The 19772-nt window shown below is 46.8% G+C and overlaps 1 protein-coding gene across 1 annotated transcript in view; it reads left to right on the top strand.

Annotated features, from left to right (window-relative positions):
• Positions 1-18876, top strand: part of ALG6 (ALG6 alpha-1,3-glucosyltransferase) — a 39716-nt gene extending 20840 nt beyond the window's left edge. The window contains exons 8-14 of the mRNA XM_056532857.1: positions 6456-6591; positions 11001-11086; positions 12311-12395; positions 13780-13850; positions 15905-15973; positions 16767-16965; positions 18667-18876. Of these exons, the coding sequence (XP_056388832.1) occupies positions 6456-6591; positions 11001-11086; positions 12311-12395; positions 13780-13850; positions 15905-15973; positions 16767-16965; positions 18667-18864 (844 nt within the window). The 3' untranslated portion in view covers positions 18865-18876. The remainder of the gene's footprint in view (positions 1-6455; positions 6592-11000; positions 11087-12310; positions 12396-13779; positions 13851-15904; positions 15974-16766; positions 16966-18666) is intronic.
• Positions 18877-19772: the final 896 nt, after the last annotated feature.

The raw sequence follows: 19772 nt of genomic DNA, 5'->3' as shown, positions 1-19772 counted from the left end.
AAACATCACTGACCTCCACCATATGTCACTGTAGGTACTGTGCTCTTTCCTTTGTAGGCCTCATTCCGTTTTCGGTAAACAGTAGAATGATGAACTTTACCACAAAGCTCTATCCTGGTCTCATCTGTCCACAAGACGTTTTCCCAGAAGGATTTTGGTTACTCAAGTTCATTTTGGTAAAATGTAGTCTTGCTTTTTTCTGTCTCTGTGTCAGCAGTGGGGTCCTCCTGGGTCTCCTCCATAGTGGGGTCCTCCTGGGTCTCCTCCATAGTGGGGTCCTCCTGGGTCTCCTCCATAGTGGGGTCCTCCTGGGTCTCCTCCATAGTGGGGTCCTCCTGGGTCTCCTCCATAGTGGGGTCCTCCTGGGTCTCCTCCATAGTGGGGTCCTCCTGGGTCTCCTCCATAGTGAGGTCCTCCTGGGTCTCCTCCATAACGTTTCATTTAAATGTGGACGGATAGTGCGCGCTGACACTGATGCTCCCTGAGCCTGCAGGACAGCTTGAATATCTTTGGAACTTGTTTGGGGCTGCTTATCCACCATCCGGACTATCCTGCGTTGACACCTTTTTATCAATTTTTCTCTTCCGTCCACACCCAGGGATATTATCTACAGTACCATGGGTTGTAAACTTCTTGATAATGTTGTGCACTGTGGACAAAGGCAAATCTAGATCTCTGGGGATGGACGTGTAACCTTGAGATTGTTGATGTTTTTCCACAATTTTGGTTCTCAAGTCCTCAGACAGTTCTCTTCTCCTCTGTCTGTTGTCCATGCTTAGTGTTGCACACACAGACACACAATGCAAAGACTAAGTGAACTTCTCTCCTTTTTATCTGCTTTCAGGTGGGATTTTTATATTGTCCACACCTGAGGAGCATCACATGCTGGAAATAATCTTATTTATCCACAATTTTGAAAGGGTGCCAATAATTTTGTCCAGCCCATTAATTTGGTGACATTATGTTCAATTTGCTTTTTTATCCTCCCTCTTTTGGTTTAGTTCCAAAGGGAATAAACATGTGTATAGCAAAACATGTGTTACTGCAATCCTGTTCTGTGAGAAATACTTCATTTTTTATCTGTGTGCGTGTGTATATATATATATATATATATATATATATATATATATATTTTATACATATTTCATCTATCTATATCTAACTGTCTCTCCTTATAGTGCAGTAAGTTTCCCTTTATTCCACTATCCATAGAATCTACTGAGTAGAAAATTGTGAAGCATTCCAGATTACTGGATATAAATAAAAATGAAAAATGCACTCCGGAATAATTTTTTTGCTTATATAGTACAGCATAGGCTGTTATTAGAGAGTGATGTAAAGGTTCTTGTGTATGCCTTGTGCTTACCTGATTTCCTTGTGCTGCCTACAATTCCTAAAGTCACAGTTGTAGACAAAAAACATCTAAATCCAAGGGTTCACTTACTTCCCCCCCCCCCCCCAACCCCATGCACTGTGCTCAATAATCGATTTGAATGATACAACCTGCTATGCGTTTAGATTAGTTGCATTGGCAGAGATTTATCTGAGAACAGTGGAGGAGTTGCTCAAAGCAACCAATCAGATTCCAGCTTTTTTTTTTTAGAGGCCTTTTAAAAAAAAAATATAAAAATGAAGCAATCTGATTGGTTGCAATAGGAAAAGTTTTGGTAAATCTCTTTCATTGTGTTTTTCTATAGTTGTGACTTGGACAACAGTTAGACCACAAATTGATTGATAATCTGTGCAGAAATCCAGGCTGTTCCAAAAATTTGACTTACTCTTTCTCCCTGCACTGTGAATGTTTAGTCACTGTTCTCAATGATAAGCACGAATGGTACTTATTGTATTAGTTTAGTTATATTGTGTTTATCTATCATTCTGAATTAGAGGACAATCAAACCACATTTTATTAGTAATCAATACAGAAATCCAGGTCATTCCAAAGGGTTTACCTACTTTATTTTCTCCCTGCACCTTGGATGTTTACTCAGTGTACCTAATACACATGAATGGTATAACTGTCTGTATGTTGTTAGATTAGCAACATTGCCTTTCTCTGTTTTACTTGGACAACAATCAGATCACACTTTTCAAAGGGTTCATTTACTTTTCTCACAGCTTTTTAATATAAAAAAATATTTTATTTTTGAAGTTTGAATTGGAAAAGTTCTGCCAACTCCACCCAAAACTGTCTAGACTATGAGCTAAAAACATCAGCAGCACTAATCGCTCTCCTGTCCTGATAATGTGCCACATTGTATCATTCATGCCGCCCGAAGAACAACTAAGGCTCTATCCACATCTTGTGTTTTGGTTGTTCATCTCTGGGATACAATGTACACGGAAAGTCTTCACACCCGGTCACCTTTTTCACATTCCGTTCTGTTGCTCCTTGTATTCTCTATTATTCTGCCCTCAGTACCTCATAATGACAAAGTGATAACAATGTTACCAATCTTTACTAATTTATTGAAAAGGAGAAACTAGAATCTTGCAGTGACATAAGTATTCATACCCTTTACTCAGGACTTGGTTGAAGCCCCTTTGGCAGTGATTCCAGCCTCCAGTCTTGGGGATTTTCAGCCATTCTTCTCTGTAGATCCTCTCAGCTCTGTCAGGTTGGATGGGACCATCGGTGAAGGCATTTTCAGGTCTCTCATGAGATGTTCCATTGGGTTTGGGCTCTGGCTGGTCCCCTCAAGGACATTCACAGAGTTGTCCCTAAGCCGCTCCTGTGTTGTCTTGGCCGAGTGGATAGGGTCATTGGGGCAGATATATCAAAACCTGTGTAGAGGGAAAGTGGTGCAGTTGCCTATAGTAACCAACCAGATTTTTTTTTTAATTTTTAAAAAGGCCTGTGAAACATGAAAAAGCGATCTGGTTGCTATAGGCAACTTCTCCCACAATGCTTCACTGTAGGTATGGTATTGGGCAGGTGATGGGCAGTGCCTGGTTTCCCCCAGACATGATGCTGCCCCCACCATGATCACTGTAGGGATGGTATTGGGCAGGTGATGGGCAGTGCCTGGTTTCCTCCAGACATGATGCTGCCCCCACCATGATCACTGTAGGGATGGTATTGGGCAGGTGATGGGCAGTGCCCGGTCTCCTCCAGACATGATGCTGCCCCCACCATGGTCACTGTAGGGATGGTATTGGGCAGGTGATGGGCAGTACCTGGTTTCCTCCAGGCATGATGCTACCCCCACCATGATCACTGTAGGGATGGTATTGGGCAGGTGATGGGCAGTACCTGGTTTCCTCCAGGCATGATGCTACCCCCACCATGATCACTGTAGGTATGGTATTGGGCAGGTGATGGGCAGTACCTGGTTTCCCCCAGACATGATGCTGCCCCCACCATGATCACTGTAGGGATGGTATTGGGCAGGTGATGGGCAGTGCCTGGTTTCCTCCAGACATGATGCTGCCCCCACCATGATCACTGTAGGGATGGTATTGGGCAGGTGATGGGCAGTGCCTGGTTTCCCCCAGACATGATGCTGCCCCCACCATGATCACTGTAGGGATGGTATTGGGCAGGTGATGGGCAGTGCCTGGTTTCCTCCAGACATGATGCTGCCCCCACCATGATCACTGTAGGGATGGTATTGGGCAGGTGATGGGCAGTACCTGGTTTCCTCCAGGCATGATGCTACCCCCACCATGATCACTGTAGGGATGGTATTGGGCAGGTGATGGGCAGTACCTGGTTTCCTCCAGGCATGATGCTACCCCCACCATGATCACTGTAGGTATGGTATTGGGCAGGTGATGGGCAGTACCTGGTTTCCCCCAGACATGATGCTGCCCCCACCATGATCACTGTAGGGATGGTATTGGGCAGGTGATGGGCAGTGCCTGGTTTCCCCCAGACATGATGCTGCCCCCACCATGATCACTGTAGGGATGGTATTGGGCAGGTGATGGGCAGTGCCTGGTTTCCTCCAGACATGATGCTGCCCCCACCATGATCACTGTAGGGATGGTATTGGGCAGGTGATGGGCAGTACCTGGTTTCCTCCAGGCATGATGCTACCCCCACCATGATCACTGTAGGGATGGTATTGGGCAGGTGATGGGCAGTACCTGGTTTCCTCCAGGCATGATGCTACCCCCACCATGATCACTGTAGGTATGGTATTGGGCAGGTGATGGGCAGTACCTGGTTTCCCCCAGACATGATGCTGCCCCCACCATGATCACTGTAGGGATGGTATTGGGCAGGTGATGGGCAGTGCCTGGTTTCCTCCAGACATGATGCTGCCCCCACCATGATCACTGTAGGGATGGTATTGGGCAGGTGATGGGCAGTGCCTGGTTTCCCCCAGACATGATGCTGCCCCCACCATGATCACTGTAGGGATGGTATTGGGCAGGTGATGGGCAGTGCCTGGTTTCCTCCAGACATGATGCTGCCCCCACCATGATCACTGTAGGGATGGTATTGGGCAGGTGATGGGCAGTGCCTGGTTTCCTCCAGACATGATGCTGCCCCCACCATGATCATTGTAGGGATGGTATTGGGCAGGTGATGGGCAGAGTCTGGTTTCCTCCAGACATGATGCGACCCCCACCATGATCACTGTAGGGGATGGTATTGGGCGGTAATGGGCAGTGCCTGGTTTCCCCCAGACATGATGCTGCCCCCACCATGATCTCTGTAGAGATGGTATTGGGCAGGTGATGGGCAGTGACTGGTTTCCTCCAGACATGATGCTGTCCCCACCATGATCACTGTAGGGATGGTATTGGGCAGGTGATGGGCAGTGCCTGGTTTCCTCCAGACATGATGCTGTCCCCATTATGGTCACTGTAGGGATGGTATTGGGCAGGTGATGGGCAGTGCCTGGTTTCCTCCAGACATGATGCTGCCCCCCACCATGATCACTGTAGGGATGGTATTGGGCAGGTGATGGGCAGTGCCTGGTTTCCCCCAGACATGATGCTGCGCCCACCATGATCACTGTAGGGATGGTATTGGGCAGGTGATGGGCAGTGCCTTGTTTCCTCCAGACATGATGCTGCCCCCACCATGATCACTGTAGGGATGGTATTGGGCAGGTGATGGGCAGTGCCTGGTTTCCTCCAGACATGATGCTGCCCCCACCATGATCACTGTAGGGATGGTATTGGGCAGGTGATGGGCAGTACCTGGTTTCCTCCAGACATGATGCTGCCCCCACCATGATCACTGTAGGGATGGTATTGGGCAGGTGATGGGCAGTGCCTGGGTTCCTCCAGACATGATGCTGCCCCCACCATGATCACTGTAGGGATGGTATTGGGCAGATGATGGGCAGTGCCTGGTTTCCTCCGGACATGATGCTTTCCCCACCATGATCACTGTAGGGATGGTATTGGGCAGGTGATGGGCAGTGCCTGGGTTCCTCCAGACATGACACTTAGAATTAAGGCTAAAAAGTTCAATCTTGGTTCCATCAGACCAGAGAATCTTGTTCCTCACAGTGTGATCCTTTTATATGCTTATTGTAATCTCCAAGCGTCTTTCATGTGTTATTACTGTGGAGGCTTCTTTATGCCATAAAGACCAGATTGTGGAGGCTGCAGTGATGGTTCTGGACCTTCTGGAAGTTTCTCCCATCTACACATGATCTTTGGAGCTCAGCCATTGGGTTCTCGGTCTTCTCTCTTACCAGGAAGAGTCCTGATTGTTCCTTCTTTTTCCATGTAAGAATTATGGAGGCCTCTGAGCTCTTGGGAACATTTGGTGCAGCAGAAATGGTTTTATCGCCTTCTCCAGATCTGTGCCTCCACACAATCCTGTCTCTGAGCTCTACAGGCAGTTCTTTCCACCTCATGGCTTGGTGAGAACTTATAGAGACAGAGCTACCCCAGGTGACTCCGACCAAGGTGGAGAAACATCTCAGAGAGAATCAAAGAAATGGGAGGAGCCAGAAATACATTTTAAAAAAAAATGTCTAAAATGCATTTTTCACTATACATACACTATGTGTGTGTATGTATATATATATATATATATATATATATATATATATATATATATATAGTTTTTTTAAATATCTTTATTCTATAAACATTGAAAAAAATGTATACTTTTATTTATTTTTTTTACTTTCATTTATTGTTTGCTATTGCATTTTTAAAAATTTTTTTTTTTTAGATGATTAATAAAATTTTTAAACAAATTTAAGAAAACGTTGGAGCCTGAATTCTTGGTCCCACCTCGTCCTGTCATGAACCCCCATGAGCCCAGTGAATGTACATTATAGCGTTCATGTTATTTCGAGTCCTCTTGCTCTGATCTAAAACCCCAACCCCCCCCCCCCCCCCCCCGCTTCATTTTCAGATCCCATAGCTGACTGTTCCTCGTCCACTTAATCCTGACACCGCGTCGCTTTTTGTCACCTGAAATGTTGACGTTTTCTTCCTGCGTTCTCTTATCTGACTCCGGCCACTTTCTCCCCTCGCAGGCTCCTTCTTCTGCTGAAGATCGGGGTGACGGTAATGGCCGCCTTCAGCCTCTGTTGGATCCCGTTCTTGACAGACATAGAACAAATCCTTCAGGTCCTCAGAAGACTTTTCCCGGTGGGCCGCGGCCTCTTTGAGGTAGGTTAAGTGTTGTCTGTTCTGTTTCACATACACTCCAGTCACTTGGCTGTGACCTTTAGGGATTTAGCTATATGGGGGGGGGTTAATAAGTGGCCCCGGCCCTCAGATGTCACTTGCCGGCCCTCTGCTTAGTGTTTAACCCCTGACGCTGAGTGGCGTGCCCGTATATTCTGCTTATGGCATCATAAAAGCCTCCCGCGTTCCATCTTTTGCAGCGAGCTCAGCTCCCGGTGCCAGCGAGGCCTCATAAAGGCAGTAGCCATTACCGCGCTCTCGTCTTCGGCCTGTAATGTGCTATGCTAATTGTTTGCCTTTTAGAGCCATAATTATTTTTTATCGGAATCATTCTGCTGCTTTAATGCCGCAATTATTTTCTAGAAAAATTGATTTGCAATTTTATCTTTTTTTTTCTTGTCCGTCTTGGCTGCAAATGTGCTTTATCGTGTCAGGCCTGTAAAGGGAGAGAGGCTGAGCGGGGCGGCGGGGAGGACGCCGTGGTTGTAAAAACGGCGGCCGGGAAAATTTACTCACACGCAGTGGTTGTTCCTGTAATCCAGTCTCTTATAATCCACTATCAGGCCCCACCGGTGCCCGATTTATGACATATTACTATATATATATCTCAGTGGTCTCAAACTGTGATCCTCCAGCTGTTGCAAAACTTCAACTTCCAGCATGCCCGGACAGCCGTTGGCTGTCCGGGCATGCTGGGAGTTGAAGTTTTCCAACAGCTGGAGGGCCATGCCTGGAGTTGAAGTTTTGCAACAGCTGGAGGGCCACAGTTTGAGACCGCTGCTATATATCTATCTCTGTAACTTTCTCTCCATATATATATATATATATATATATATATATATATATATATATATATATAGTTTATTTCTCTATTCTCTTTTTATCTCTCCATGGTCGCCAACTACTACTCATTTTCTAGAGGTGCGCTTACTAAAATACTTTGGACTTCGATTATTCTCACGTTTCAAAATCTCTGTTTGCTGTCAATGGATAGAAGTGTTTTAGTGTACAGTAAATATCTAACAACCACTCCTATTTAGATTCTGCCATAAAGTTGGTTGCTTTGTTACAATGTATCAGTGTAGAAAGACCCTAAATTAGCTGCTTAATATAAAAAAAACATAATTTATTAGCTAGGACACTGTATAGGAAAGCTCTGGGTCTCTTGTGCAGGGACCTCCTGAGTTTCTTGTGCGAGCATCTATTGAGTCTTTTTGTACAAGGGGCTCTTGGGCGGGCGCCTCGTGGGGCTCCAGTGCGAGCGCCCCTTGGGGCTCTAGTGGGAGCGCCCCTTGGGGCTCTAGTGGGAGCGCCTCTTGGGTCTCTAGTGGGAGCGCCTCTTGGGGCTCTAGTGCGGGCGCCTCTTGGGGCTCTAGTGGGAGCGCCTCTTGGGGCTCTAGTGCGAGCGCCTCTTGGGGCTCTAGTGCGGGCGCCTCTTGGGGCTCTAGTGCGGGCGCCTCTTGGGGCTCTAGTGCGGGCGCCTCTTGGGGCTCTAGTGCGGGCGCCTCTTGGGGCTCTAGTGCGGGCGCCTCTTGGGGCTCTAGTGCGGGCGCCTCTTGGGGCTCTAGTGCGGGCGCCTCTTGGGGCTCTAGTGCGGGCGCCTCTTGGGGCTCTAGTGCGGGCGCCTCTTGGGGCTCTAGTGCGAGCGCCTCTTGGGGCTCTAGTGCGGGCGCCTCTTGGGGCTCTAGTGCGGGCGCCTCTTGGGGCTCTAGTGCGGGCGCCTCTTGGGGCTCTTGTGCGGGCGCCTCTTGGGGCTCTAGTGCGGGCGCCTCTTGGGGCTCTAGTGCGGGCGCCTCTTGGGGCTCTAGTGCGGGCGCCTCTTGGGGCTCTAGTGCGAGCGCCTCTTGGGCCTCTAGTGCGGGCGCCTCTTGGGGCTCTAGTGCGGGCGCCTCTTGGGGCTCTAGTGCGGGCGCCTCTTGGGGCTCTAGTGCGGGCGCCTCTTGGGGCTCTAGTGCGGGCGCCTCTTGGGCCTCTAGTGCGGGCGCCTCTTGGGCCTCTAGTGCGAGCGCCTCTTGGGGCTCTAGTGCGAGCGCCTCTTGGGGCTCTAGAGCGAGCGCCTCTTGGGGCTCTAGAGCGAGCGCCTCTTGGGGCTCTAGTGCGAGCGCCTCTTGGGGCTCTAGTGCGGGCGCCTCTTGGGGCTCTAGTGCGGGCGCCTCTTGGGGCTCTAGTGCGGGCGCCTCTTGGGGCTCTAGTGCGGGCGCCTCTTGGGGCTCTAGTGCGGGCGCCTCTTGGGGCTCTAGTGCGGGCGCCTCTTGGGGCTCTAGTGCGGGCGCCTCTTGGGGCTCTAGTGCGGGCGCCTCTTGGGGCTCTAGTGCGGGCGCCTCTTGGGGCTCTAGTGCGGGCGCCTCTTGGGACTCTAGTGCGGGCGCCTCTTGGGGCTCTAGTGCGGGCGCCTCTTGGGGCTCTAGTGCGGGCGCCTCTTGGGCCTCTAGTGCGAGCGCCTCGTGGGGCTCTAGAGCGAGCGCCTCTTGGAGCTCTAGTGCGGGCGCCTCTTGGGGCTCTAGTGCGGGCGCCTCGTGGGGCTCTAGTGCGGGCGCCTCTTGGGGCTCTAGTGCGAGCGCCTCTTGGGGCTCTAGTGCGAGCGCCTCTTGGGGCTCTAGTGCGGGCGCCTCTTGGGCCTCTAGTGCGGGCGCCTCTTGGGCCTCTAGTGCGAGCGCCTCTTGGGGCTCTAGAGCGAGCGCCTCTTGGGGCTCTAGTGCGAGCGCCTCTTGGGGCTCTAGTGCGGGCGCCTCGTGGGGCTCTAGTGCGGGCGCCTCTTGGGGCTCTAGTGCGGGCGCCTCTTGGGCCTCTAGTGCGAGCGCCTCTTGGGCCTCTAGTGCGAGCGCCTCGTGGGGCTCTAGAGCGAGCGCCTCTTGGGGCTCTAGTGCGAGCGCCTCTTGGGGCTCTAGTGCGGGCGCCTCTTGGGCCTCTAGTGCGAGCGCCTCTTGGGCCTCTAGTGCGAGCGCCTCGTGGGGCTCTAGAGCGAGCGCCTCTTGGGGCTCTAGTGCGAGCGCCTCTTGGGGCTCTAGTGCGGGCGCCTCGTGGGGCTCTAGTGCGGGCGCCTCTTGGGGCTCTAGTGCGAGCGCCTCTTGGGGCTCTAGTGCGAGCGCCTCTTGGGGCTCTAGTGCGGGCGCCTCTTGGGGCTCTAGTGCGAGCGCCTCTTGGGGCTCTAGTGCGGGCGCCTCTTGGGGCTCTAGTGCGGGCGCCTCTTGGGGCTCTAGTGCGAGCGCCTCGCGGGGGCTCTAGTGCGAGTGACACAAATTCCTCCTTTGTCAACAACTCTGGTGACTTGTTCTAGCAGCTGTTGTGGCTCTTGTGTGACTTTTGTGAACGACTCCTGCTAGCAACAACTTGCGGTTGTGACTCTTGTGCACGCGCGTGCTTGACTCTTGTGCAAGTGACTTGTGCGTGCGGCTGTGAGCGACTCCTGTGTCAGTGCGCTCCGCTCGCTCCCCGTGCCCGCACAGCTGTGATTTAGCAGCTGCCGGTGGATGGGTTTCACTGACACAATCGCTGTGGTTACAAATTTAATTTTGAAAGTGATCCTAGCACAACTGTTAATGTCTTTACCGCTCCTGATTTATGACTTGTTAACCCTCTCGCTGCCATGGACATGTGACACTGTAACGGAGCTCATGCTGAGCAGTGCTGTGTGAGCGTGGACTGTCGGAGACTCGTGCACATCCTTACTGGGAAAGGCTGTCGGCTCAGCACAAAGATTCTGCTTAAGTTATTCACGTCCATCCCCATGAAATGTTACCCAAAAAACACCATAGTCACTGAAATCACTTCCGTCAGATATTAGCTGGGTGTAGATCAGTGTTTCCCAACCAGGGTGCCTCCAGCTGTGGCAAAACTACAACTTCCAGCATGCCCGGACAGCCAAAGGCTGTCCGGGCATGCTGGGAGTTGTAGTTTTGCCACAGCTGGAGGCACCCTGGTTGGGAAACACTGGTATAGATAGAAAAATGTGTTTGTTTGTTTTTTTAATTCTCACTTTTCAAATCGCAGCGTGCTCTCCATAGGGCGTTTTCAATTTTTTTTACATTTTTTTTAATTTCTTTTGCTTTTGTATTTTTTGTGTTTTGTTTATTAAAGAAATTGTAACATTTTACCTCCCATAGACTTCTATAGGTGGAATCGAAACCAAGAAGAAAAACAAGCCATCGCTAGGACCACTCGCTAATGCGCCATCTCAATAGAGGGCAATACATTTAAGAGCGAATTACGCTATAAGAATGAATGTGGTCACTCTTTTTGACTGAGAACAATGGGAGGCTGCTGCACTGGAATTCTGCTTGGAAAATAAGAAGTGTGAACGGTTCCTAGAATATGTTACAGGGTTTTTACACTTGTTACAGTTTTTTTTTTTTTTTTTACTGTATTTTTACACAATTTCTCTTTTCTTTCAGGATAAAGTTGCCAACGTTTGGTGCAGTCTCAGCGTCGTGTTCAAAGTCAAGAATGTTTTATCTCCGGAGACTCAGCTACAGCTCAGGTAATGGCCCCATCTACGTGATGGCAACAGACACTTACTAAAGGGTTAACGAACGTATTAATAGAAGGATGCACAGAAATGTGTGAGATGTGATAGATAGATAAATATGAGATAGATAGATATGAGATAGATAGATAGATAGATAGATATGAGATAGATATGAGATAGATAGATAGATATGAGATAGATATGAGATAGATAGATAGATATGAGATAGATATGAGATAGATAGATAGATATGAGATAGATAGATATAGATAGATAGATATAGATAGATAGATATGAGATAGATAGATAGATATGAGATAGATAGATAGATATGAGATAGATAGATAGATATGAGATAGATAGATAGATATGAGATAGATAGATAGATATGAGATAGATAGATAGATAGATATGAGATAGATAGATATGAGATAGATAGATATGAGATAGATAGATATGAGATAGATATGAGATAGATATGAGATAGATAGATATGAGATAGATATGAGATAGATAGATAGATATGAGATAGATAGATAGATATGAGATAGATAGATAGATATAGATAGATAGATATGAGATAGATAGATAGATAGATAGATATGAGATAGATAGATAGATATGAGATAGATAGATAGATATGAGATAGATAGATAGATAGATATGAGATAGATAGATAGATATGAGATAGATAGATAGATAGATAGATAGATATGAGATAGATATGAGATAGATATGAGATAGATATGAGATAGTTATGAGATAGATATGAGATAGATATGAGATAGATATGAGATAGATAGATAGATATGAGATAGATAGATATGAGATAGATAGATATGAGATAGATATGAGATAGATATGAGATAGATAGATAGATATGAGATAGATAGATAGATATGAGATAGATAGATAGATATGAGATAGATAGATAGATATGAGATAGATAGATAGATATGAGATAGATAGATAGATATGAGATAGATAGATAGATATGAGATAGATAGATAGATATGAGATAGATAGATAGATATGAGATAGATAGATATGAGATAGATAGATATGAGATAGATAGATATGAGATAGATAGATAGATAGATATGAGATAGATAGATATGAGATAGATAGATAGATAGATAGATAGATAGATAGATATGAGATAGACATGAGATAGATAGATATGATGAAGCAGAGAAGTATAAATACAAGCTGACATTTCTTCTCCCTTCTCCTCAGTCTGGTCTGCACGGTGCTGGCTGTGTTACCCTCCTGTATCAAGCTGACTGCGCGGCCGACTATCAGGGGGTTTAAACTCTCCTTGGTAAGTTCTGGGGTCTGTTTTGGTCTTGTTTGTATTTTCTGTCATCTTGGACAGTGGTCTCCAAACTGCTGCCCTCCAGGTGGTGCAAAACTACAACTCCCAGCATGCCCGGACAGACAGCGGCTGAAGGTCCACAGTTTGGAGACCACTAATCTAGGATTATAGTTGTTACATGACAGCAGCGCTCCTGCTCCAACACATCAAATCCTTGTAATTTTACCCATTAGATGCCCTGGTCAAATGGTTTCTAGGCCTCCCCCATTGGCACCTAGACAGCAGGATCACTGGGATGGGTTTCCATGGTAGCAGGATCACTAATGAAGGCCCCCAGGAATGCCAGGGATAGGCCCCCACACTCAGAGGTGGCCCCCAAATCTAAGGGATCTCCCCCACAGCTCAATGGTCTCCCCCACAGCTCAATGGTCTCCCCCACAGCTCAATGGTCTCCCCCCACAGCTCAATGGTCTCCCCCCACAGCTCAATGGTCTCCCCCACAGCTCAATGGTCTCCCCCACAGCTCAATGGTCTCCCCCACAGCTCAATGGTCTCCCCCACAGCTCAATGGTCTCCCTCACAGCTCAATGGTCTCCCCCCACAGCTCAATGGTCTCCCCCACAGCTCAGTGGTCTCCCCCACAGCTCGGTGATCTCCCCCACAGCTCGGTGATCTCCCCCACAGCTCGGTGATCTCCCCCACAGCTCGGTGATCTCCCCCACAGCTCGGTGATCTCCCCCACAGCTCAATGGTCTCCCCCACAGCTAAGGGATCTCTCCCACAGCTCGGTGATCTCCCCCACAGCTCGGTGATCTCCCCCACAGCTCAATGGTCTCCCCCACATCTCGGTGGTCTCCCCCACATCTCGATGGTCTCCCCCACATCTCGGTGGTCTCCCCCACAGCTCGGTGGTCTCCCCCCACAGCTCGGTGGTCTCCCCCCACAGCTCGGTGGTCTCCCCCCACAGCTCGGTGGTCTCCCCCCACAGCTCGGTGGTCTCCCCCCACAGCTCGGTGGTCTCCCCCCACAGCTCGGTGGTCTCCCCCCACAGCTCGGTGGTCTCCCCCCACAGCTCGGTGGTCTCCCCCCACAGCTCGGTGGTCTCCCCCCACAGCTCGGTGGTCTCCCCCCACAGCTCGGTGGTCTCCCCCCACAGCTCGGTGGTCTCCCCCCACAGCTCGGTGGTCTCCCCCCACAGCTCGGTGGTCTCCCCCACAGCTCCGTGGTCTCCCCCACAGCTCCGTGGTCTCCCCCACAGCTCAGGGATGCCCCCCCCCCCCACAGATCAGGGATCACCCCCACAGCTTAGGGATGGGGCCCCCCTAGCTCATTACATTATTGTTTCGTTATTTTATTATTATTATTATTATTATTATTTTTTTTTTTTTAGGTGAACTGTGCTTTATCATTTTTCTTGTTCTCCTTTCAAGTCCATGAAAAATCCATTCTCCTGGTGTCACTGTAAGTAATTCCCGCCGCTCATTCATGTCCATCTTTAACTCTGGCTATTAATTGTTTACTGATTTGGAGTTGCCTATTAGTCCAATAATGCAAATAAATGAATTAATTAAAATAAAGTAATAATATATATTTATTCCCCTTTGGCTGTTCCCGCTCCTGCCTGACACTGACCCCTCACACTCCACCATATGCACATGTCCAGCATCTTTTAGGATCCTTTTCCTCAGTTCTCATACAATGTCAATGCTTTGCATATAGTGCAGGTTCAATGTCCAGAGGTCCGAGTGTGCGTCCTTTATTCAGGATCCTCCCGGAGGGGGGGCGTGTGGGGGGGGGGGGGGACACTTTAGTCTACGGGAAAACCTGCTCTACAAATATTTTCCTCTTCTTTCAGAGTTTTGTCATTGAAATGAGCAGCGTGAGGATGTGCGGGGCGGCCGGGTGGGTTTTTCTTTGCAGACCACTGCTGGGTTTCATTGACTGGTTATCAATGAGATGTGAACGGCCTAATCTGTGGTAATTCGGCAGTAATTGTCTGCAGCGCGCCTCGCGTCGCCCTGTTTACACAACACCTCACAGACCGGATTACCACAAAAGGGGCGACTTACACTCAGATAACACAGGAGGAAGTGACGCCTGGCTTTGTTGTGCCGAGGAAATTGACCTGAGGTTTCTTAATAATCCCATAGCTCTCAAGTGTGGAGTGGGACTACAAGTACCAGCATGATATGGAAGTGCATTTTACAATAGTAAATAATAGGGTTTTTCTTTTATTTATTAATTTTTTTTCAAAATTAGGTCTGATACTCATTAGTTTCTGTTGGGTCCGACCCCTGAGACCCCCAGGTCCTGTGTCCTCCCCTTATAAAGGGAGCGGCGATCAATCTATTGCACTATACAGTGGTCCCTCAAGTTACAATATTAATTGGTTCCAGGAAGACCATTGTATGTTGAAACCATTGTATGTTGAGACCAGAACTCTATGGAAACCTGGTAATTGGTTCTGAAGCCAAATAGGAAAAAGTGAAAAGGAAAAATAGGAAAAAGTGAGGATTAAAGATAAGTAGATAACTAATAGAGATAAAGCAAATCCTTACATATAAAAGAAAGAAAGATCTGCTGGGAGCTGTAATCACTGTCTATGTCAGGGTTTCCCAACCAGGGCGCCTCCAGCTGTTGCAAAACTACAACTCCCAGCATGCCCGGACAGCCTTCGGCTGTCCGGGCATGCTGGGAGTTGTAGTTTTGAAACAGTTGGAGGCACACTGGTTGCAACAGCTGGAGGCACACTGGTTGGGAAACACAGCTCCAGAACAATGAAAATTTCAATGCCATTCATGATCCAAGGAAGGTGACAGGTTTTTTGGGCACTTTAATGGGCACCTTTAGGGTTGTCACCCCTACTTTGTCGTTTGCGGCATACTGGGAGTTGTAGTTTTGCAACAGCTGGAGGCACACTGGTTAGGAAACTGCTTCTATGGCCAAAAGTGGTGCTGTTAGGAAAGCAGCCTTGTTTTCTATTTAGCCATTTCCGAAGTCATATCAGTTCCAGGGAAAGTTGGGTGATGCACTATTTAGCTGACCCTACAGATTGCACAATGGCTCCTGTTTGCATTCTTAAGGTGCATTCTTATGGAGAATACAAATGTATGGGGGGGGAGGGGGGTTGTTGCTGTATACCTGAACAGATTTGGCCTACAGGGACTTGGGAAAGCTGGATAATGAGGGCTTTAAAGGTTTTTACTCTGCTTTCCCAGGAACTAAGAAACAACTGGATAGTCAGTGTCATAAACTGTTTCTGAAGCAGCAGAACAATCATGGCATATCGCTAGGACAGCATGTAATCTGTAAAACACCCCAATATGATTGTCCTGGGTTTTGGGTGCAAATGTTACCCCCCCCCACCACCCCCTATTGTTAGTAAAGTTCTTCCCTGGGTGTTGGGGGGACCTGATATGTCAGCTTAATAGTTAATGCTGGAACCAATCTGATGCTTTGACGGCGATAGTCAATGATCACAATGTGACCCCCATAATACTCTTTTTATATTACAGGCCGGCCTGTTTGCTCCTCAGCGAGGTTCCTCTGATGGCGACCTGGTTTCTGCTCACATCAACGTTCAGGTAAATTCTCACTTTTATAGTACTGTAGACATAAGGCTCTGTTCACATGGCGCTATGTCAACATGATCTGCATAGGATCTGGGAAAACTTTTGGCGCATATGCCGACCATAGTCATAGTCCCCCATTTACCTAAGCATAGCCGAAAGAGTGTTCAGGTGGTATACATTCCACTAGCGTTCCCCATCCTGGGGCTCCCCAGTTGTTGCAAAACTACAACTCCCATCATGCCCTGACAGCCTTCGGCTGTCAGGGCATAATGGGAGTTGTAGTTTTGCAACAACTGGAGAGCCACAGGTTGAGGAACACTGCCATTCACTATACTGTTTATCAACTTGGGCAGTGGTCCCAGTTTGGGTACACAGGGGCCCCCAGTATGGTCTAAGTATGGGTGCGCAGTGGCCTCAAGTATGGGTGCGCAGTGGCCTCAAGTATGGGTGCGCAGTGGCCTCAAGTATGGGTGCGCAGTGGCCTCAAGTATGGGTGCGCAGTGGCCTCAAGTATGGGTGCACAGTGGCCTCAAGTATGGGTGCGCAGTGGCCTCAAGTATGGGTGCGCAGTGGCCTCAAGTATGGGTGCGCAGTGGCCTCAAGTATGGGTGGGCAGTGGCTAAAATATACATGGATAGTTTCCCCAGTACGGGTGCCCAGTGGCTTCAGTATTAATGTTAGGGGTACCCCTATGTGGATACTGCTAATGTATACCCCTAGAGTGTAGCCGTAGTGGGATGTGAACAGAGCCTTACACATTCCCGTGTCTCCTGAGATCTGACTGTGATTCCCCGCCTGCGCACAGTATGCTTCCGCTCTTGCAGAAAGATGGCTTGGTGATGGCGTACGTGATCACTACTCTCATCTTCCTCCTGGTGAGCGCGCCCTTCCTGTCGTCTCACGAAAAGACGTCTGAAGATCGCCTTAAGGTCAAGCCGTTCTGCACTTTTGCACGGAGATACATCCCCTGGTTTAGAATCAACGAATCTCTGGTGAAACTGCTGGTACGTATTTCTGTCAGCGCTCCAACGTGCCGGATGTTGTGCCAGATGGCGTTTTGTGTATACAGCTCCTATGCAGACCTATGTGTCTGTATGTGCAATAAACAACAAAAGCCATATAGTCTGATCTTCCAGTCCAGTACCTCTGCCCCCTCTACTAGAGAAAGGGGTAACACCGGACTGTAGAGTCAGACTACACAGGACTTGTTTGTAGTCTGTAGCTATGGAAACACATGCGTCTGCATAGGAGCTGCATACACAAACAGGTCGGAGAATTTGAAGAATATTTTCTGTTTTAAAGATGTGTGAAATGTTTGTTGTTCTAACATCTTCTGCATAAAGAAACATTGCAGCCATAAATCAGGCCAGATAGATATGAGATAGATAGATAGATATGAGATAGATAGATAGGAGATAGATAGATAGATAGGAGATAGATAGATAGATAGATAGGAGATAGATAGATAGATAGATATGAGATAGATAGATAGATATGAGATAGATAGATAGATATGAGATAGATAGATATGAGATAGATAGATAGATATGAGATAGATAGATATGAGATAGATAGATATGAGATAGATAGATATGAGATAGATAGATATGAGATAGATAGATAGATAGATATGAGATAGATAGATATGAGAGATAGATAGATATGAGAGATAGATAGATAGATAGATAGATATGAGATAGATAGATAGATATGAGATAGATAGATAGATATGAGATAGATAGATAGATATGAGATAGATAGATATGAGATAGATAGATAGATATGAGATAGATAGATAGATATGAGATAGATAGATAGATAGATATGAGATAGATAGATAGATAGATATGAGATAGATAGATAGATAGATATGAGATAGATAGATAGATATGAGATAGATAGATAGATAGATATGAGATAGATAGATATGAGATAGATAGATAGATATGAGATAGATAGATAGATATGAGATAGATAGATAGATATGAGATAGATAGATATGAGATAGATAGATAGATATGAGATAGATAGATAGATATGAGATAGATAGATAGATATGAGATAGATAGATAGATATGAGATAGATATGAGATAGATAGATAGATAGATATGAGATAGATAGATATATATGAGATAGATAGGAGATAGATAGATATAGGAGATTTTCCCTATTCTCTGGGCTGGTGTAACCCTTTGATCACCCCTATTGATTATCCCTATGTAACTCGCCACATGTAGAGCCGGCGGGATTATTACGTATCATTTGCCATTGACTCTACAATTTCCTTGTATCTTAAAACCTCGTCGCGGTGTCTAAGATCCAGTGATCTGACGGGACGAGATGCCTTCAGTAAATCATCTTGGCCCCTGGAATCGCTTCTTGGATGATGTGCGAAATGCTTGGCGGTCACCGGAGAACGGCACATGAGACGGCTACATCTGCCTCCTTTAAGTCCGAACCATGTGTGATGTGTAAATGCCACCGCTTTAACCCCTTCCCTCCACAACCACCATTTAGTCGTCTAGTTTGCAACACTTTATAACCTATGCAACATTGTTCCCTCAACCTGTGGCTCCAGCTGTTGCAAAACTACAACTCCCATCATGCCCTGACAGCCGAAGGCTGTCAGGGCATGATGGGAGTTGTAGTTTTGCAACAGGTTGGTGGGAACACTACAACCTAATAAAACGCTTTATTGTTGCAGTTCTTCTCCTCCGTGTTGGTGATGGCAGCGCTGACCATCGCGATCTCTACCTTGGCTCCGCCCCCCACGCTCCCCGACCTCTTTCCAGTCCTGATATCTGGCGTTTCGTGCCTTCACTTCCTAATGTTCTTCTTCTACTTCAATATCGTTCAGCTGTGGGATAATGTGGGAGAAACAAAGAAGAAGAAAATATCCTAATTATTTATTTTTTTTCTTTAAAAAAAAAAAATAAAAATTAAATATTTTTTTTATGGAATATGGTTTGATAATTGAATAATTTTTGTAAGGACTTAAAAATTATTTTTTACATACTGCTATTCGATTATTCGCCATCGAGGAATATTTTTGTATGGACATTCGAGGACCCAATATTTTTTATTTTTTTTTGTAATAAAATATGATTTGATAAGTCATCGTTGAGTAATTGTTTTTCCATGTGAATGAATGATTTTTTATTTTCTTTATTTAAAAAAAACATAACATAGTTGCCAAGGAAAAAAGTTAAAAACTTAGCTGTCAGTCACTTTTAGGCTGTGTTCACACACAATTTTATTGATGTATTTTTAGAAATTTTTCATGCCCTCAAAATTTTTATTTTACATCCATTCTTGAATTAAATGGGGAAAAGGCTGCACGGTTTACTGGTAATTATATATATATATATATATATATATATATATATATATATATATATATATAATGTTATAGAGCAGGAGGAGCTGAGCAGATGATATATGCAATACAGTACAATCTGCAGGTATCATGTTATAGAGCATGAGGAGCTGAGAAGATGATATATACAATACAGTACAATCTGCAGGTATCAGGTTATAGAGCAGAAGGAGCTGAGCAGATGATGAGATATATATCTCATCATCTGCTCAGCTCCTTCTGCTCTATAACCTGATACCTGCAGATTGTACTGTATTGTATATATCATCTGCTCAGCTCCTTCTGCTCTATAACCTGATACCTGCAGATTGTACTGTATTGTATTTATCATCTGCTCAGCTCCTCATGCTCTATAACATGATACCTGCAGATTGTACTGTATTGTATATATCATCTGCTCAGCTCCTCCTGCTCTATAACATGTTACCTGCAGA

The sequence above is a fragment of the Hyla sarda genome, chromosome 7 (genome assembly GCF_029499605.1).
Source record: "Hyla sarda isolate aHylSar1 chromosome 7, aHylSar1.hap1, whole genome shotgun sequence".
Taxonomy (NCBI): Eukaryota; Metazoa; Chordata; class Amphibia; order Anura; family Hylidae; genus Hyla; species Hyla sarda.
This window is presented reverse-complemented; position numbering and strand designations above follow the sequence as displayed.